General features: G+C 39.6%; 1 protein-coding gene across 7 annotated transcripts in view; it reads right to left on the bottom strand.

Annotated features, from left to right (window-relative positions):
* Positions 1 to 252: 252 nt before the first annotated feature.
* spop (speckle type BTB/POZ protein) overlaps positions 253 to 21978 on the bottom strand; it is a 108179-nt gene continuing 86453 nt past the window's right edge. For all 7 annotated transcript variants that reach the window (XM_026164226.1, XM_026164227.1, XM_026164225.1 and 4 more), the window contains 5 exons: positions 15743 to 15920; positions 9969 to 10024; positions 6879 to 7001; positions 5043 to 5185; positions 253 to 2411 (listed from right to left, as the gene is read on the bottom strand). In XM_026164226.1, coding sequence (XP_026020011.1) covers positions 2267 to 2411; positions 5043 to 5185; positions 6879 to 7001; positions 9969 to 10024; positions 15743 to 15920 — 645 coding nt within the window. In that variant the 3' untranslated portion in view covers positions 253 to 2266. The remainder of the gene's footprint in view (positions 2412 to 5042; positions 5186 to 6878; positions 7002 to 9968; positions 10025 to 15742; positions 15921 to 21978) is intronic.

The raw sequence follows: 21978 nt of genomic DNA, 5'->3' as shown, positions 1-21978 counted from the left end.
TGCATGCTACACAACTTGGTATGAGACCCATGTGATCTGCTAAGGTCGACAACATCTGCACAGGAGATTGAACACTGATCACAGCAGGATTACACTTGAAACTAAAATGTGACACTGAAACACAGTGACCTAGCACCAAGCTGAAAGAAGCTGTGCATTAATTAGCCAGTAACCTGTATATGTGGTCAAACTGCATAATTAGAAAGAAAGAAAATATGAAGTATTAGAAAAAAAGACACCAACATGCTGGGAAAAAATTCAAAAATATATGTATTTTACAGTTTTAAAGGGCAAGACGGTGAACAAGTCAAGGGAACACATTAAGGCATGAGATATACTTGATTTTAATTATACACATGATGGTGAGTGTTTGGAGCTTCAGTTGTGAATGTCATCAAAAAATAAAAATATGTGTTTCAAGAAGATTCAAGAAGCACTCCAACGGTAAGTACCAGAGTCTGTATAGGCATGCTGGCATCTCTATGATGTGCTGTTGCCTCTGCACAGAGACAACTACACTTCATTATCAGTGTCATCTTAGGTATATGTAAATTAGACATAGGAACAAACAACTCTGATCGTTTAGTGGTTTGCTTGCCAAGCAAAAGCTCGCTGGTTCAATTCTAGCCAGAGAGACAAATTCCCATTGTGGTTGCATGACGAAAAACATCAAGCACGATCAAACCATCAAAGCCACCCGCTGTGGCGACCCCTGTGACAAGGGAGCAGGGGTAAAACAAAATGAAGACGTTGAGCTTTATCAATTGAAGTCCCACTGAGAATAAATTTCTTAAAAGAAATGGGCTGCCCTGATATTTACTGTTTTAGGTCATGCAAATATGGAAGCCCTCTGGTGGAATCCTCCACTAACACGTGTAGTAGGGAGTCAAGCACATAAAATGTTATATCATCACTGCAAGCGGATGTTTACGTTACTGCATGGTTAAAAAGCAAGTATCTCTTGCCTGAGGTCAACAGGTTAATGTAAAACATGTCATGTTTTGAAACTGGCAGATACCTTCTCTGTTGTGTTAGCTGGCAGCGCTCTCTTTTATTGGCCTTTCCTACATTTCATTTATGCTTATGTATCGTATGGCTCAACTGACCAACAGCAGGAGTGTAACAATAAGCAGCCAATTTTCTCAAGTGACACTTCCAATACAGTCGAAACGAATAAAAAAAATAAAAAAACGAAATAATAGGACTGCAAAACTGTGTTTAAAAAAAAATGACAAAAAAGCATTATTTTGTGCAATTCTACAATGAATGAAAAATAAGAAGACAACATAAAAAGAGCAAATACTCTGTGGCTGTATGGTCTGTCAGCTTTGGAGCACAGTTAATGTCACAAGACAACAAATACTATGCCAATTATATTAAAACACTGCCCACTAGATATTAAAATATTGCCCACTAAAACATGCCCACTATAGATTACAGTGAATACTTTGATCGGACTCTTGTAAAATTACTGTCATGTCCTCAGTCACCCAAGAGCCGTACTGTTATCGATGTTATTATTCAAACAGAGCGACTGCGCCTCGCGCTACTTGCTAAATGACAACAATCTGGCAGAAGTCTGTCACTATTCGGAAAATAGTCAAAATCTGAGCTAAACATCTCGATGTGCCTGCCTGATTTTAATAGTTAAACAGTTTACATTTGTATTCTTTCATGGAAAAAAAATATAAAGACAATTGTTCAAGCCTTAGAAGAACAATAACCTGAACACCATTAAGGTCTCCAATAATGGGAACAACAGTCCTTCACTTTCCTGTTGGTTGATCCTCTTCACTTGTCTCTTCACAAGCACAGTTTGGGTCACAACACTGTAGAAGTCAAGACGTCACAGACAAATATTTTCAGGGACTCAACATTGACTTTTCACTTTCAGACAGGAGATCAGTTCTTTACGTGCCTGACAGGCAGAATAGAGTTGTAGCCTTCCAATATCATTGATGATGGATATGGAATAAGCAAGGCATTGGGCTTGCAATCCTTAAATATCCAGGTCCAGGTCTTATGGTATTCACTCAGTTCATCTTACAGTGATGTGTAGTACCTCCTCTATAGCATTAGTCCAATAATTCTCTGTGCTGCCCAGCTGTATAGCTGCCCTAGCTATATATGTACCCAAGCCCTAGGCGTCAGTTGTGGGCATCTTGGGATGCTATAGGTACAAAAGTAGGATTGGGAGAGAGGAGCAGTGAGGCTGCTGGTACGGGAGGAAGCAGCAGGGTTAGGTCGGGAGAATCGCTCCCGACCACTAGGACTGTTTCAGCCGTTTTCTTGGGGGACCCAGGAAGGGACACTGGGCCGAGGCCAGAGAATGATAGGCCTCCGCAACCAGGTGTGGGTGAGAGATCACCATGGATTTCCATCCTGATGTCTCCATCACATCAGCAGCGTGACTGAGAGAAAAAAGGGAAATGAAATACAAAGGAAACGGAAAGCAGGAAAAGATGTTAAATTAAGAAACTAAACAGATATCCAAACAAAGTACACAAATTAATCTTTTTTCAGAGAGAAAGAGTTTGGGATTATAAAACTCCATCTGTGTGGAGAGCAGCTTTGAGACATTACAGATTTGTCATACCAGCTGGTGAGGCTGTTATTTATTTTATATTTTTAAATATTTAACCTTTGAGGTCATCTTTGTGATAAATAACATCACACAAATAAAAAGGCATCATTAAAGTTGCACAAATATACAGGCATGCGATAAAAAGGTTAAGTCATAATGTTTTTTATATCATATCATGAAATAATTACTTGATTAATCAGCTAATGAACAGGAAATTATTCAGGAAAGATTATGATCATTTGTTTATTTATGAGAGTCGATTTTTAAACAAAAATGTTAAACATTACCTTTTGTTAAGTTTTAATTGTGAGGATTTGCTGCTTTTCTGGGTCTAATGAACTAAATCTTTTGGTTTTTTGGACTCTTTTATACAATACTATTACACAGTACTCTTAACATGTACTATAATTCATATATTATAGTATATATAGTAAGCAGAACACAATATTAACAGATAGATGGTTCATTTTAGAGACCACATGAAAATCTCACTGTGAAAAGCAAAAAAAGGCACACAAATGATGACTAGTTCCCATTTTCAAAGCATTTCACGTTTAGGTTTCATTATTCACACCTGGTATTGTAATGAGGAGAAATAAAGATGGCTAGCATGTGCCTATTTCAGCTGAATTAATTCCATTAACTGTTCATTTGTTTGCTCTTGAAAGATCCTCAGACATTTAAACTAAATTGTTTTTCCTTAGTTGGGAAAAGGGAGGAAAAAGTTGGGAAGGTTTTCTAATTAAGTGCTGATCAGTTTACTTGTGGTTGAGCTTACACCAGCAGACCCTGTGGCAGTCTTCAACCTCCTGACACCCTCAGGGTGCTGGGATGCACTATCACGCACACTGCTGTGTGGCCTTTAATGACATTTTTCATGTTTTATTGTGTGTAAATAAACAACCGCATGCGTGTGCGTGTACACGTGTGTTTATGTTTTGGCGCGTCTGCTCCTGGCTGTTTGTGTGTGTGTCTGCGTGAATGTGTGGTCCTATGGTTTCCACACAGCAGCTCCAGACCTCCAGCCAACCTCTGACCCTATTCTCTGTGGAGGAAGTGAAGCCCTGCTCACAGTAATGGCCAGTACGCTCAAGCTGAGGGCAGTGAAAGGGCACAAGGAGAGCAACCACAGCAGGAGAAGGAGGGGAAGGGATGGACCGATGGAGGGGAGAATAAGACGGCAGCAGTGACAAATAAAGAAAAAGGGAGGTGACAAAGAGTAATCAAACGTCACGGAGGGAGGGAGATAGGGAGAGTGACTGGGAGTAGAGCAGTGATGTGAAGGTAAATCAAACTATAGTCTCCAGTCAGTGGTAATTATAAGTTACCAAAAAAAATCTACTAAAAAGGCATTTTGTCTGTGCTTCACATTACTCGTGTTGTGTTTACATGCTGGTCTAAAAAAAAACTCTGTAAGCTTTTCTGTAAACAAAGTGGATTAGGAGAGTTTAGGTGCCTTTCCTCTCTGCTGCATCCCTGGTGAGGACGAATAAATGAGACAGAGGAAGGATAAAGAGGACTCTTATTGTCTCAACTACATGACTGTAAACTGCTTGTAAGGACTGGTGTGGAAAGAGGTTAAGGTGCTTCTGGGGGTAGGATTATTGGTTTCTCTGTGTCGTCCGTTTTCGATATTTGTCCTCTAAATTGATTTTTGTTTTGCTGCTCTTGTTGCTGTCGATTGTGTCTGCAGGAGCTGAGTTGATAACGCTTTGCTGGCCAGGAGTCCCCTGTGGCCAATTTTCCCACCACCACAACAACGCTGTCGCAAATTAAACTGTCATAACGCCCATAACCACAATTAATGACTGGGATTAGGGGGAGAAATCTGCATTACTGAACACCTTTAGGCACACATGAGCTCTTAAGCACAAAACAGAGGTGGGAGACGGGGAGAAAAGGGGGGAAAGGAAAGGATAATGGGAGTGAATGGAAAAGGGAGGGAGACGAAGCCCAGGCAGGAACAAGGAAAGGACATGAAGCTGTAAAGAGAGGACAGAGGAATGAACAAAGGGATGGAAAATGTGTCTGGCTCTAAGGCACACAGTTTGAACAAACACGGGTAAGGTGATAGGCAATTCAGGTAGCGACTGAGAGAAAGCCTTTTGTTTCAAGTGGGCATTGAAACACTGGATCAATCACCTGTCGGTGGACATAAATAGTAGTCATTGATGCTAATAGGCCACATCGTACCTAAACAGGCTGCACGCAACACGATTAACACCAGCAGCTGAGGTTTATTGCTAAATGGACCAATATGATACAGCAGCAAAATCATCTGATCTGGAGATTAAATTAAATTTCCTCGGGAGACAAAAATTGCTCCCACTGAAAATTAATGACATCCCCTGACAAAAAGCCGAACGCAGAAGCGTGCGTGTGTCGGTGAAAAAAATATTTGCATTAGTGTGGAGGTAGTTCTCAAGATGGATGATCTCAGCGTGAGCGTGTAACTCACTAGTTGATGAAGTCCACAGCCTGCGTCTTGAGCTGATCTGCACTGTGCAGGTCGGCCAGGATAAGGATCTCTGCGGCATTCTCCACAGACAGATTCGTGCAAAGAGCGTCCTCACACATCACCTTCAACCTCTCCAGAGCATACTACAAATGACAGAGAGGGAGGATAAACAGCAGGTAAACTAAATTACTTAAACAGCGCTGCCACCAACAACTGTAGCAGCGGTGTGTAATGATACGGTAACACAGAATTACTCCACCGCAGTCGCAACAAGCATTAAATTGAATAAGAAAAAAATATGGCAAAGAGAAGGGTAAGTGACAGATATGCATACTGAGTTGGAACTGATGATGGAATAGCATTACACGAGAAGCAAAAAATTATTTCCACTGAGTCTGATTACAAAATTACCAGCTACAATAACCTTCTCTCATATTCACACACACTTCAAGATGACTCGTAGAGGTTTAGCGGAGACTACAGTTTAATGTCGCAGTACTTCCTTTTAATTTAACAAGTTACATTCCGTCTATCTACATTCAGTGACATAAAGCAGTCGATTTAAATGATTTGTCATTAAATAAGACTTTTTTAAAACGACAAGTAAGCATGTGGAAAGATTTAAATAGGGCTACTGGTTCATGAAAATCCCAAAACTACCAGTTTATATTTATTGTTGAATGCCAAAAAGACAGGAATTATCCGTCTTGCTCCAAAGACACAAGTTAGGAAACTAGTGACGAGTTAACCGCCTAGGACCTGGCGTCCACACATGTGGACATCACATTTTGGGTTATTTTAGACCAAAATACTCAATTTTGCTCTACTGGGGCCTGATATCCACTTACAAGGACATTATACCTCATATGTGGCTCTTATTTTCCTTAGAAACAAAAATCAGGTAAAAAAAAAAAAAAAAATCTGGTAATTCTTTGTTTTTACATTCATCAGGTCCCAATATGCCCAAATTTCAAAGAGAAATTAAAAATGCATGCCGTGGAAGAGTTCAGGTCTTAGGAGGTTAAATGTTTTTTGGTTGCAAGTGTTTTAAACCCTTTGGCAAAATTTCTACAAAGTCTAAGATCGTGGGAGCAGTGAAGCTATGCTGAGTCACATGGTTCTTTGAGCCAAATTTGCACATTAAGCTACGACTATTAGGAATGTTCGTGATTTCATAATCACGTAAAAAGAAAAAAAAATTAGAGCTAGTAACTAATTAGTAATCTAATTAGTCTCTGATAAAATGATACACATTTACCGACCACTATTTAACAAGCACGGAAAAATAATGCATTAGTGATCTGCGATAACCAAGACGAGTAAAACAAGTTCAACCAAGGTGAATATAGATGACTTGGTATAAATACTAAAAACATACAAAGGTAAACACTACTAAAGCCTTTACACTGCTTGGACTCCTCTGTGAATAAATTAGTTCATACAAAAAGAATCAAACAAAAATGGTATCACATGCAAACTATGCCAGCTAAAGCTCATATATCATAAGTTTACCACAAGATCTTTCCGGTACAGAAGACTCACTCAAAATGTGATTTTACAGAAACAGACAGGAAACACTGAATATCCGGCATGAGTACAAGAATAAACAATGAGGAAAACGATTCATTGGAAGTGTGTGCATGTCTTTACCTTGCACAGTTGGGTCGGCTTTATCCTTTGCTATAAAAGTATGTTTGGATGTGTAAGTATGTGTGTTTAGAGGTTGAGGAGCATTTGGTGCTTCCCAGGTGTATTTTTGGGAACATTATCATGCATACCAGCTTGTGTGTAAATGTACATAGTAGCAGGTGCAATGCACACACACACTCTTTGTACCTTGTCAGCTGCAGCCAGCAGGTCATCAGCCATCTTGTCCAGGTTGGGGGCCTTGCCTGTGTAGATGAAGCACATCATCTCTTTGAAGACATCTGGCTCCACGTCATTTATCTCCACACGGTTCTGAACGGGTAGAGAGGACAGGAGAGGAGAATACACGCAGGGTTTAACAGAATAAAAGAAAAGAGAAGAAAAACAAACGCTTTGACAATCCTTCAAAACTATATATGGCAGCAGTGTCTTTTTTATTTCATGTAAATTTCCCAAAACCCACCTGACTTAAACTCTCTCACCTTGTTTAGTGTACACACACACACACACACACACACACACACACACACACACACACACACACACGCAGTGATACAACAAAACATGTTCCAAAATCACAATAGAGAAAGAAAGAAAAAAAACACCTTGAAGAACCTTCTGAGCAGTCAAAACACGTTTCAGCAAAACTACATTCTAGTAAATTTATTTAACTCTTTTCAGCAGATTCAGGAGAATTAATCCTGAGCATTCATTCCTTGACGGTGCCTGCAGCAATCAAAGTAGGCTTTATCGCTCTATGGCACAGTGACGGTAACCTGAACCTTTCCCCTCCACACTGACAAGAAGAACAAAGCAATAAACCAATTATAACAGTGCTTTATCGTCACCACAGTGACCAGCGGCGTTTTAGCAGGGTCAGACTGGGTGTACCAACAGTTTAGTGCATTTGTGTCAACTCTGACCACTCAACACCAACATAATCATACTGAGAAATAATCGAAGCAGAGTCTAAAAGCTTCTGGTCTGAGCCTGCAGTCTGCCATGGTAGCCTTTTGCAGGAATGCACAAATCACACAAACACATGAAGCCGTGAAAAAATTTGTAATTCTAACAGGCAAAATAACATCAATGTGTATAATATCAAAAACAACACACCTATTGTTTCTAAATTAACCTCAAACTCATCAGAATCGTTATATTTCTAATTCCTTTCTATTTTTTCTACACTTAACCAATTTCATTCTGCTAATTTCTAACGTGTGTTGGAGCGTTAATGAAATAAAAAAGACATACTACCACCAAACTACCTTGGAAATCACATGAGAAAAAAACATAACAGGACTTTCTCGCGTAATGAGAAGGCAGTGCCCAACCAGGTCTCATAAATAGACAACTCCTGTAGTTACAGTGTCTGAAGCTCCCCTCTATTCACAGAGCAGTCCTCTATCAGAGTGCTTCTTTATGAGCTCATTTGTCTCTTTTCTATAGAGTGCTGCAGAGGAGTGTTAACCCACCTATCTGTTTTCTCTGAGTCGTATGGGGACGTGGCCCACAATCTCTCCCTCTTTCTGATGAAGACGCCTACTTAAACAGCAATTAAGATGCATTTCCTGGCTCTGTGCTTTATAATTTCCCCATTTGAGCTCTGCAGGCATCAATATTCCGCTGACATGACGGCTAAATCACCACAGTTGAATCTCACCACCTCCTATCAGATCAACACAACCAACTGTGGCAGAGAGACTCAGTGCATCACACATGTACAAGCACACACAGACACAAACACTGTTTTGTTTCCATCACGTCAGACCTAAACTTAACCCTATTTACACTAATTTCGTGACCAAGCCTCACTAAACCATGAACTAATTTAATTATTTGTATTATGAGGACTGGAAGGGGAATGGCATCAGAGACATTATATTTATGGGATTTATGGGAGAATTCTGAAATGCTCCCAAAGAGCAAATCAACAACAGAAACAGGAAACAAATGAGCCAATCATGCTGTTACACTGACACACGAGAGGTTCACGACCCTTTTAGTTTTCTGGTGGCAGATGCATCTTTCTGCTCATTATTGTAGCGAGGGAGTAGCTACTTTTTAGCTCCTGTATCCCTAATGTGCATTAGAATGGAAAAAAGCAGAGACACTGATGGTGCCACCACCCTGTTATAAAACTGAGGGGGGGGGGCAAAAGCCTTTATAGCTTATTCTGGGACAGGAAATAACTGCAATGATTCATTCCAGGATGGCTGTTGAGTTGCGACACTTGCCTCAAGAGGAACTTGGATTGCATTTACCTAACTTTACATAAATTTGCACATAAATCTTCAACGTTTTTTCCATCTCTTAAAAGTATTATCAAGCTACTCGCATGCAGAACTGTAGCAACAGGAAGCTTGAATCCACACCGTCAACCTGCTAATAACACTAATCAGTCACAATAGCTCTCAGAACTATTCATACCTCCACAGTACTTACACTTTAGTTTTACATAATTAAATAAGAAGTTATAGGAGAGGCAGAAAGTTATCACAACTAGCATCATCTTTCCATCATCTCCACTGTAAATAGGACGACGTCAGACAGGTTATTTAAAATACACCCTTATGACACCGACTCCTGCCTTATAACTGTCTGCAAACCACTTCCCTCTTTGGAGCAGTTAATATTCCCACTAGACTCTCTCTACTTTCCTTTAAAGGTCAGTACTGTCAAGACATTTTGCTACTGATCAATGGCACCTATGCATGTGTTAAAGTTCACTAAAGTCAGAACTTATAAAAAAAAAAAAACAAATTGAGTAGATTTACTGTGCCCATTTCATTAAATTAATGAATTTTGATGTGAGGTATGAACATTTTGAGCAGCAGCAACACCAGGCACAAACTGCAGCACAAAAAAATGGCAAAAAGATATGTATATTAAAAAGATTAAAAAGAGATATCAAAAGGAAAACCAATTCCCTCATGACATTGTAATTGAGTTCCAGGAACAGAGTGATCATACTGAAAGCAACAGAGACTTCAGTCATTTTGTCTGATACAGTCTTGTTAAGTCTACAAATAACACGCTTTATGCCATCAAAGAAATATCAAAGATTATACAAGTGATAATGATATAATCACTTAAGGATTTTTTCCCATATAGTAGCTGTGATGACACCATATAATAGTCAGCAAGACATGAAGGAACATGTGCAGCCACACTTGTTTAAAGAGGCAAGTGCTTCCTGATGCAACAGAAGGAAAGATTGAAATTTAAACATTTGACTCACCATGCACTGAGGGAGCAGGAGCGACAGAGTCAACTCACCTTCTTACTCTCTTCCATCTCGTGCTCAAACATGGCACTGAACACCGGCGAGCGAGCTGGGACAGAGAGAAACAAAAGGCCGAGACAGAGAAAAGAGGGTTTGTTATTGAGTGTAATGTTGATACACGGTGAGGTCTCTGATATCCGTTAACAGCTTGCCACAGGGCCGGAGGAGAGCAAGGACATGACTGACAGCAGTGACAGCAGTAGAGGCATCATGTGGAAAAAGTCAGCTCCTTTCTGCTGACAGACTCTTGACAGCCTTTCTCGTTTGTTTAGCCAGTATTCAGCGTTGATGGGCCGACTTGAGTGTTGCTTATCTCATATATTATGCCCTAATAAAGATCTGTTTTCCTCTTTTAGTTGCACTTTCACTTGCTACCACTCAACTGCTATTTCTTTTTTTTTTTTTTCCTTTCCTAGATATGGTTTTTCACACGGCTTTTGCATCACAGCACAGTCTACAAATCCTCTCAAGGAAAGTTCAGACTATTCTTCCATTTATAGAAAGTGATAAGCCGTGAGAGAGAAACAATGTAAAAGAGCTGCTGGTTATTTGCCAAGTCACAACAAGAAACAAAGAGGGTTTGCAATGAAAAATGTATTCTTATAATCCAAGTTCACACAGATTTTATATTGTATATTTTGCTAAAGACATTTTTGCACATTTTGACAATCTCCAAAATAACAAAGATAAAGTCTAGTAGGAAAAAAAGAAGCAAAAGCAATGACCCAATGGCTATAAAATGGAAATATTAATGTATTTAATGTTTTGCGTATTTAGTGAAAGCTTAAGCACAGTGTTTTTCACTGTTGTTATCCCAGACGTGACCCCAGCTGGAGAGGTCATGCTTAATCTCCAGTACAGGCAGAACATGACGGCCCAAACAGAGCTCTTTAAAATTTCAAATTACTGCTGTCTAATAATTCTGCAGGCTTAAAATAATCACCGCATCTTGTCCCTCTAGTTCTGCTTAAGGCAACAACACTGTATTTTCTCTCTTGTCGTCCCAGTGGTGACAGTGGTTAGTTTTGGCACAGAATAAAGCACAGCCTCACAGATGGAGCTTAGCCTGTACTTGATTTCCAGCTACTGTTATTACTAGTAGAGTAAGAATGTGTTCCTACAAAGGTAGACCTTGGCCTTTTACTCAGAGTCGCATATATACTATAGCCACGCTTTTCTGACATGGTTCGCTTAGTTTGATTATGCACTGAAAGGGTAACAGTTCACATTATTATTCAGAAGTGAATGCCTTATTAGCTAGTCATTAAAATCTAACAAATGTTGTAACACATTATTAAGTATGTGTCAAAGTCAGTGATATAATAATTAATTCAGACACTTAATAATGAGTTATTAACGCAAAGCTATCTAACCATTTAATTACTCATTGGGTTACACGGTCTCATCCATTAAAACTGCCAAAGCCACAAATAGCTATAATACTGTATAACTGAATAAGCATTAACAATGGACACTGAGGCTATAAGGTCAGAAACTCACTCGCTACAGGAGAATCTCAAATCCACTAAATAAAAATGGCTAACACTAAGTCTCTTAACATTTTCATACATGTTACTTACGACACGTTTAGAGTTTTAGCAAAGGTGGGACATTGGAAATAAATGGTGTTCATTTTAGTTACTTAAGTTGTCACAGTAATTTTACTATAGTAGAGAAGATAATTTGATGAGAAACAGACAAAATCTTAATCTTTGAAGTCCCATTGCCACAGGTTTATAAAAAAAATAATAAAAAATCAAGCACCAAGCACTTATTTTGTAAGCGTATGGGGCATTCTTTAATAATAATGCAAGTCAGTTTTCAAATTCAAATTCAAAGCTTCGTTTAACATCAGCACAAAAACTGCAACAGGAGTTTCATGGCATGTGTTTCTGGGGCTGAATGAGTAGGCGGTCCAGAACTTCGTCTGATACAGTGTAAAAGTTTGTTCAATATCAAAGGAATTGCTCGTGTTCTCACACCAGTGAAAATGTTGAAACATTAAATAAATGATGGATAGCATCTTAACTATCAAGCTTGTTTAGTTGATAATGGAAATTCACATAACCTTCAAATATTCCTATTCTCCCGTCTCTTAGGAAGGATACTTCTTTTGTGTATATATGAGGTAAGACAAGCTAGCCACAAAATGTTTTTTGAGAAAATTAAGTTTTAAGAGAGTCTTGCTGTCCACAGGATATTAAGAAGTGTCATGTTAAAGACTTCAGCATACTTTATCCATTATGTATATGGATCCATAACTGAAGACGTAGTACTAATATCAGTACTCTTAGATGAAGTTAGAAAGTTTGGTCCTGTTACGCTTCAATGACTTGATCGGGAGTCCGCCTAGCCTAGACATTCTCTCTGTCTTAATGTCTGCATGGAAACTAAGCTTTGCACTGAATGGCCTGGTAGGACTCTGGGAACAAATCTACACCAAGTCTGTCTGGTGCAGCTGGTGAGCTCATACTGCAGTAGCAAATCGAAGGGGTGGGTGAGAGAGAGAAAGAATAAGGAAGAGGTCACAGTAAAGAAAGCATGGAGAGGAGAAAGGAAGGAAGGAAGAAGAGGGATGGACATGGGGAGAAAGCGGAACTGAGCACAATTTAAGAGGAGAGAAAAGCATGAAAACCACTGGGAAGACATTTAACAATCAGAAAGGCGCAGATAAAAGACAGGGAAAAGGAGATAAGAAAAGAATACAGTCAAAGGAAGATAATAAAGAATAAAAAAGGAGCAAAAAATAAAAAGCCTGAGTGAAAGAGAAAGAAGAAAAGTAAGAAATGTAGAAGCGGGTATAAAATTAAGGTAAGCGACGGGAAGAGAGTGAGTTGTACAAAGATCACATGGCCAATGCACAGCCAATTTGAGTTACTCTCCCTACGCCGTTTGATCCCACTCTGTCCGTCTCCACGGCGATTAACGGACAGCAGAGTTGTCACGGGAACAGCCTAGAGGGGGAGTAACGCGGAGGAGGTACGTCATCTGGACTGAGCGGAGAGAGAAAGCACGGTAGCAAGAGAGAAAGGGGAAGACCCCAAACCACAGCAGCACATAATTAAAATGGCTCCTCACACACACATTTCAACAAATCCAATAATGAACAGCCTCCCCTCGTCTCCGCAGAGACACACAGTTCACCAGTTTCTTCAAACTTTTCACTAGCTGATGCTGGCTGTCATCAAAGTGCCAATATCTGAAACAAGTTTATGCTTGTCTGCATGAGAGTGTGAGAAACTTTATTTTCATCAATATGGATTCCTGAAGGCCAATGAAGACACACAGGTGCTGAAGGTGTCAATAGCGAATACGGATATTCAATGTATTCAAATTTAATCATCCCCGTGGCGAGCAAAATTATTCATCAAAATTAAAAATTTGATGAAGTATTTCCCCCAGAATTTAGTTCTCGTCACAGTGGAAAAGCCTCTGTAACAGCATTCACACCGAAACGAAAACTCTCCAGTGAAGCCTAGAATAATGACAGACTCCTCTATGAATAATAACAAACTCCACCACCCTCATAAAACTTTGAATTCAAAGTATTTTAATATAAACGGTGGATTAGAGTGCAATGTCAATGAACTACTTTTTCATCCAATTTTAATATTTCAATTCAATCTAAATACAGACCAATTTTAACAAAGGCATAAGGTGTTATATTCTTTACCATCAGAGTAAATAAAATAATAAAAGAAACAAGGTATATATAAAATAAAACAGACCTTACTTAAATGAGGCCCTTTTCCCCATTCGAGGCCACTTCTTTGTGTACCAATGGACCACTTTACATTTGGTTCTGACTATTTGCACTTGTGCATCTGCAATCTCACCACTGAATTCAAACCTGCTTAGACAGCAAACCTGAACTTCTGTGTCAAACTGACCTAGCATATATTGAGGGGCAGCAGTATGGCTTCATGCCGAGAAAGAGCACTACAAGCGCGATGTTTGCTTTGAGAGTGTTGATGAAGAAGTATAGAGAAGGTCAGAAAGAGCTCCACGGGGTCTCTGTAGGCATTGAGGAAGCATATGATAGGGTGCCAAGAGAGGAACTATGGTACTGCATTAGAAAGTCAACAGCAGCAGAGAAGTATGTGAGGGTGGTGCAGGACATGTATGAGTCAAGCAAGCCACTGGTGAGGTGTGCAGTAGAAGTGTTAAATATGGAGCTGCCAGACAGAAGTAAAAGAGGAAGACCACAGAGAGGAATCATGAAGTAGGACATGCGAGGTTGGTAAAACACATATGACATGCTAGGGCCATGGTGAGATGGAGGCAGATGAGCTACTGTGGCTCCAAATAAAGGGAGAAACTAAAGAAACGGAAGCAGCAGCAGACTGGTGATCATGGCAGGTTTGTGGCTGAGACCAAGAGACCAAACAGCAGTAAGTCTGAAGGGAGAACTCAAGTCACAAGTCATTAGTTGACCTGAAACATGGTTCTTGTAGTCCATAATAACCTAAGGCATGGCAAAAATTTACCATAGCGCACCTACACCAGGCTTACCAAAAAGGCTGATTTGTGGGGGGCTACAACAACAACAGGGTATTAGACCCCCATTTATATCAATGCAACTTCATCCTCTTCTCTAAAATTAAATTCAACTCGGGGGTGACCATCTTCATACAAAGAGGAAAAGAAGGCAAGCACCACAAACGTGATAAATGGTCAGAACTTCCAGGAAAGAATTTAAAAGGACACGTTGAAAGTGGTAGAGAGCTGCCCAAGTAAATAATCTTGAAGGAAGCATCATGAATTTAAATCGGATGTGTTTTTTGGACTGCATGTGCGACCATCAAACAAAACAAAAAAAAAGAGAATCCTAAAATGAATTTAATGCATCAGTGTTTAATGTGAAGTACTGTGCACAAAAACATATTGTCAAAAAGAAAAGACAAGTATACTCCTGGGAACAATCAACCAAATGTTGCCACTAGTCTAACAACACTAGCTGTTAGGATTAAAACAAACATTGCAAAGAAAGTTTGCCCATCGTTTGCCTATGGCATATCACTGTGTACTTTAGACAATGGTGTGATTGTTTTCTCAGCCCCCGCTGATTCCAAAGTCATATTGATGCAAAGTTTGATTAAAACAAGTCACTTGAATGTTCATAAAATGAACATGGCAGCTCCAGGCAACAATCAGTCATGTTTTATCTAACGGAAACCTCAGCGCTGTCAAATGAAGCCAACGTGTTGCAGTTTCTTAAAGGGGCACTTGTGGCTGGTTTAAAAAACAAAAATAAACAGTTTGTAATACAATTATCTGACAGACGATCCAAGATCATTCTTCATGGGTTTCCATCAGGGTTTTTTGCCATTGCTTGGCAACTCAGTTTCAGCAAGTTTCAGCTCTGTCAATTAATTTTCTATAGGACTGAGGTCTGGAGACCGTAATGTGCTTCTTCTTTAGGCTCCACTCTCCCTCTTTTTCAGAATTATTGTCTGACAATCTTAACTGATAATTTGTCTCTCACCAATAAATGAAACTACTATAAAAACTATACACGTGAAATAATTACTTCCCCTAATGTATGTATTATTGCAAAGAAGACATTAAAGTTGGACCACAAAAATTCTAAATGTCTTAATTTATTTATCAATCATAAACTTCATTAAAAGCATTTTATCTTCACAGACAACACAAAGCAGTAAGTGTATTGCTTTAAACAACGTTTCCAGCTGGGTTTTAGCACCTGAAGGCTAAATATAAAGCTGTAGCAATAACCTCTTACACATGTGACAAAGGATATTCTCACCTGCCAATATGGCTTTGTGTGCCTGGAATTTCTGGCCAGCAACACACAGGGAGCAGTCGGTGAATCTGGAGCTTGCCCACAGATCTCCAAGTTCTTCCGCCAGCCTGCAGTCAGGAACCCTCACCATGTTCATGGTGTTCTGGCCTGAGATATTCACAGAGTCTTGCACTACGCTCACCTGAAAAGACACACACACGTTTACAGATTACCCCCCCATGTCGTAAATTTTGTGCCCTTTTTATTGTGTAAATCGGAATAACTTGTTTTAGAGTGAATAGTTCCTTTAGCACACTGACTGGTTCACACAGAGGCAAATAAACAGCATGCAATGTTCATAAAAGGAAAATAAATCGGTAAATCAAACATGCTGTGAATGCTTAATGTGGGTTCACTGTCTCTGTAATCAATACATCAGCCACTCAGTATGGAAGTAATTTGAAGAAAACCTATTGTTCCTTCTTTATCAAATCAGACTGGCTACACTCCCAAACAATCCAAAAAACCCGCATTGAAGTCAAATTGGGAGTGCCAGTATGTGTGTGTGTGCATGAGAGTTGTCTGTATGTCTTCCCTGCTGACTTCACCACCTGTTCCAGACAATGTCAACCAGACTCATTTATCTCTCAACAGGACTCACTGCAAACACACACAAACAAGCAGGCTCATGAGCACAAACACACCCACATATTCACACACACACTAATTACTAAGTAATTTCCAACAGACTGGATTGACTGACTTGCAGTTTTTCACCTGCCTGGAGTGCAATCTAATCAAAGAGAAAAATTAGCTAGCTATAGCCTGGTTTGGAACATTCTGTAGTTAGTTAATTAATTAGTTAGTTGTCTGGCTTTCGATTCATGACAGATTAGTCTAGTAATGACGAAGTCCAGAGTCATTCTAGCTAGCATCCGCGGAGTGAGGGTTAAACGGTGAAGGATTATTAACTGAGTTCCAATAATAAACTAAAACTAATGGTCTAGTTAATTTTGTTGAAATTATTGGAAGATGTCCTATTCTGATTGGATTAATATAATCTTGTAACGATTGAGTTTTTAGTAGAAGACAAAGACTGCATTGACAAAGTTACCAAGGCTACAACTTTGGTGTCAAAGAATTAATTTCAAAGAATAAAGAATATGGCTCATATTACCAATTATGATAAATTGTCAGTGTTCAACAAAGTCTCCTTTAGTTCACAACTTGTAAATTAATGTGTTTTAAATTGTCTAGCCGAGGGCTCAGTAAATTGTCAAATTAAGATTTTGCTAGTTTTCTGTTATTATAAGACATTAAGGCCATACTCCCCAACTGGGTTGCTTTCTTTTTCCTTTAAATTAGGCCTTTTAGGGTCAGGTAAGTTTACGGACACTGTAACGACACTATATTATGATTTTTTGAAAAGAAGTGATCCCACTCGTAGTTTTTTATACTTGTAACCATTTGATTAAAGAAAAGCTGAATCGTATTATTATTACTATTACTGTATTATTTTCTAAAATGGCACAATGGAACAGTGGTTAGCACAGTCACCTCATAGCAAGAAAATCCTGGGTTTGAATCCAGCCTGAGGCCGTTCTCTGCAGAGCCTGCATGGGTTCTCTCCAGTTAATCTGACGTCTTTCCACAGTCCAAAGAATGTATGGGGTTGGGTTAACTGGTCATTCTGAACTGGCTAAAGATGTAAAGTAAGCATAAAAGATTGTCTATGTCTTTGTGTTAGCCCTGTGATAGATTGGTGACCTGTCCAGGGTGTACCATGGACGGGTGCCCTATGACATCTGGCACAGCCAAAACTCTGGATGGATAGATTCTAAACATGATTTCATTACAATATTATTGATTTTCAGGCTAAGCACTCTTGCATTCAACAAAACACTATTCAAAGACTTCTGACATGTTTTTTCTATCAACTTAAATAAATGTATTTTGTCATAGCTGGCAGTATTGGTGGTGGATGGAAAATGAAATTTGCAGGACTTGGTTTTCAGTTACATTTAACACCACAATTAAGAGCTACAGGGCACCTGACACCTGATAAATCAAAGGACGCTTGTTCTCCTGTTTTTCTCGCTGACACCTTCGAATAGCTTTCAGTAAACTATTGTCAAGAACAAGGCCAAAAATCCCAAAACATCCCACAAAGTGACCTTGCTGTTAAAGCATCAGCAACTGAGTCTGACACCCAAAAATCCATAAAAAAAAAAAAAAAAAAAAAAAAATAAACTAAATTACAGCCCGGTTCCCTTCTCATCCATCCCCATTCAACCATCAGCCCACCTATTCGTCCAATGCCACATCCATCCACCTATTCAAAGAACACAAAAAGAGTCCTAGAAAAGGAGGAAAAGTGCATACAATAGAGAAGTACATGGCAAGCAGGAAATTGAATGTCAAGGAGCCTTGTTTGCTCCTGATGGAGGTTTGAGGGTTAGCCTGAAGGGGACAGAAAGACAGACTGATAATAAAACAGAAGAGTAAGAAAAGCAGGAGATTGGGGGGGAGGGGGAGATATGGAGATAATAAAAGTGGAGAGAATACAGATGCAGAGATACCAAAAGACAGACAGACAGAATAGAGAGAAGCCATCACACACAAAAGAGCTAGGAGTGAGTGAGCCATTGGTGGGATCTACAGTTGAAGATGACCTCTCATAGTAGCAGCTCATTCCTGGTACAGAAATGACAGGGACAGTGTGAAGAAAATGTGACTATTCTGAAGAAGGAGAATTCAAAGCATTCCTGTGTGTGAGACAGTCTGGTTTCCACAGCTGGGCCTATTATTCACACTCCTAGGAGATGCAGGTTTGACTGACATATGTACATCTCAACACACTGACAGATGGGAACTAAAAATAAAGCCACATTCACACGAGAAAGAGACATTCCTGTGCACAGACTTTGGCATTCATAAAACACTGATTAGTAATACAGAAGGCCTGGTAGATAGGGATTTGCTGCGTATAAGGGAGGAACAGGAGGAAAAACAGAAGAGAGAGACAGACGCACAGGCAAAGACAAAGAGGGCGGAGGACAGAAGTTCACTGAGCTCAAGCTGGAATGAAAAATGGCTTTAGGAGGAGAAGAGGAGGAGAGAGGGGAGAGTCCAGAGCTGTGTCCTGAGTACCCACTGAATAAAATAAACAAGTGCTGAAAAGCGAATTGGAAGGGAAGCCTGGAAGCTTGGTCCGTGCGTTTCGGTATAAATAGCCCAATTAGTATGGTGGAGCCGTCGTTGGGCTTTTAGATGCAGTGTGGCAGAGCCGGTCTAATTACTGGCTAACTTGACCAATTATTTCACTGTTTAACCAGGCAGAAACTAAATCGCAGCACCTGGTTATTTAGATACACTGGCTGCCCAGACAGTCTTCACACCATTAGCTGTCATCTTCAGTCATTGTCAGCTTCCTCCTGCTTGCATTTTCCCCACTCGAAAACAATTCTCATAGTGATCGAGCAGACAACATTCCTAACCATGTATACACTTGATCTTAATTCAGTCTTACAATAAGTATACTTTGTCATCTTAAGTCTTCACTTATTTTAGTAGAGATGGGTGAATGCTTTGTGATGAGTTATTTGTCACCTGACAACAAAAATGTAAGTCCTCCCAAGAAAAAGGCATTAGTGTTCAACATCTTAATAAATGTCAAAAACGCATATACAGACTGTGTGACTCTTTCGCATCGAGATTTCCTCAGTGAAATTATAAACTCCACTAACAGACGGTATATAAAGATGAACGTAGCCTCCAGGTCTGTGAAGCCAATGCATTAGTGAATTAAATCCTCATCGTTTCCAAGCAGGGGGTGAGTCCCTTTATAGAAGTCTAAGGACACAATCGTGCTGCTTGCGTGATTTATGGGTTTTATTGTTAGTTTCTAGTTTTTTTTCTTAGTACAGCATCACATTAATTGTCTAAGTTGTGCTCCCCACCTAGCAGTTGACAAGTACCAACTGTATGAAAGCTCTCAGTCACATCACATCCGGCTTCAGCAAAGCAAAAGCTCAGGTGCAGGCTTCAAAACAGCTGGATGATGTCACACTAGTTGTTTTATATGTTTTTATATGAAGTCCAACTTATTATAAGAGAGTCACAGTCATGACACCCTCCCATCCTCATATCGTTTTTAATTAATATTAGATTGTTCAGGAAGACGTGTGGAGGCATCCCGGGTAAATGTAGTTTTTTCTTTAAAGATACCTCAGTAATGGAGTGTTAACTGAATGTTGGTCAATATCACAATTTTAATATCGACTTTGATTCTAAACTTTGAGTTTTGGTGTCAACGAGGTCAATAAGAATGATCCCTCAGAGGAAAACTCCATAGTAACTCTGCCAGCAGTGCAATTCAATGCAATGAAAGAACTGAATTAACCAACCAACCAACTAAATGATTGACTGATTTGTATTTATTACCCAGTAGTTATACTGATGATTATCATGATGATGATGACGACAGAAACCACTTATGTATACAACCTTAGGTAAGAAAATAACAGTAATGAAGAATCATTGCAGCTATATCACCACAATCATCATTTGTTTTGGTAATTAAGTTCCAGAGATAAGTACTTACTAAAGCGCTTGCCTCCCAGTTAGTTCCTCAGACATCAAGATGAATCTCATTGTAAACCCTCCAGGCAACGCAGAGTTAATATTGAGTTTCAGCACCCAGATGATTTATTCATAATGCATCAATCTTTTTCTGCCTGTTTATGTGTTTGTTTATGGATTTACAGTGTTTTGCCATGCGTGAAATAGTTCGAAAAAGGAAAAAAAAGAGATTCAAATCAAATGAAATTCATTAAGTTCTGGAACACTTGTTCCTTTACCTGCCAAGACTCATTTTCTCGGTGCAGTCCTTTGCATTCACAAACACGTAAACACGGGCCGAGATGACGGACGAAGCAGACGGACATATGGACAGATGCATGCATACATACACTCACCTCAGCAAACTACACACTTTCTCACACATATGACAGGACACTACTTGCTGCTGATGTATTATTTTTAAAAAAAAAGTGTAATTTCCTTCTTTCTGTTATTTTTTACCATAGATAATTTGCATAAATATTATTTGACTTTCCACACAACATAGTTTTAATGACCTGCTTTGAGTGAAGGCAAACTTCTAACCTAGTCTGGCTTCCGTCCTCTGCATAGCACCGAAACTGCTCTTATAAAAATAACAAACGACCTTCTTATGGCAGCTGATTCTGGTCTCCTCTCCATCCTTATTCTCCTTGATCTGAGTGCAGCGTTTGACACCATCTCTCATCCCATTCTTCTTAGCAGATTAGCTTCTATTGGTCTCTCTCATACTCCATTAGCCTGGTTTAAATCATACCTGTCTGACCGCACTCAGTTCATTCAATTAAAATCCTTCACTTCTCAGCCTTCTCCTCTATCTACTGGGGTGCCCCAGGGATCTGTCCTCGGGCCCCTTCTTTTCATCATTTACCTTCTTCCACTCGGACATATTTTTCGTAAATATAATATTCAGTTCCACTGCTATGCCGATGACACCCAGCTTTACCTCTCTACCAAACCTGATTCTACTCTTCCTCCACCCTCCCTTATCCTCTGCTTAGCTGAACTCAATTCCTGGTTCTCCTCCAACTTTCTTAAACTCAACAGCAATAAATCAGAACTTCTCCTGGTCGGCACTAAACGATTGCTATCCAGAATTAACAATTTCTCTCTTACCATCAACAATTCGCTGGTCCCTATCTCTCCCTTGTCATTCTTGATAGCACATTATCCTTTAATTCACATATCAATAATGTCACACGTGCAGCATATTTCCAACTCCGTAATATCAATCGCCTCCGCCCTTTCCTCACTCCTCATGCCACTGCCATTCTCGTCCATAATCTTGTTATCTCTCGAATTGACTACTGTAACTCACTATTATTTGGCCTTACACAAAAATCTATTAACAAGCTCCAACGTGTCCAGAACTCTGCTGCCCGTATTATTACTAGGACTTCCTCTACCCACCACATCTCCCCAATCCTGAAGCAGCTTCACTGGCTCCCGGTTAAATGTCGCATCCATTTTAAAATAATCCTCTATACATTTAAGGCTACTCATTCTCTCTCTCTCCACCATACCTCTCCGATTTAGTACAGATGAACTTCCCATCCCGGTGCCTCAGATCATCTTCTCTTTCTCTCTCTGTTCCTTCCAGCTTAAATTTGTTAACTTTTTGGGTCATTCTTCTAAGAAAA

This window comes from Astatotilapia calliptera, chromosome 4 (genome assembly GCF_900246225.1).
Source record: "Astatotilapia calliptera chromosome 4, fAstCal1.2, whole genome shotgun sequence".
Lineage (NCBI taxonomy): Eukaryota > Metazoa > Chordata > Actinopteri > Cichliformes > Cichlidae > Astatotilapia > Astatotilapia calliptera.
This window is presented reverse-complemented; position numbering and strand designations above follow the sequence as displayed.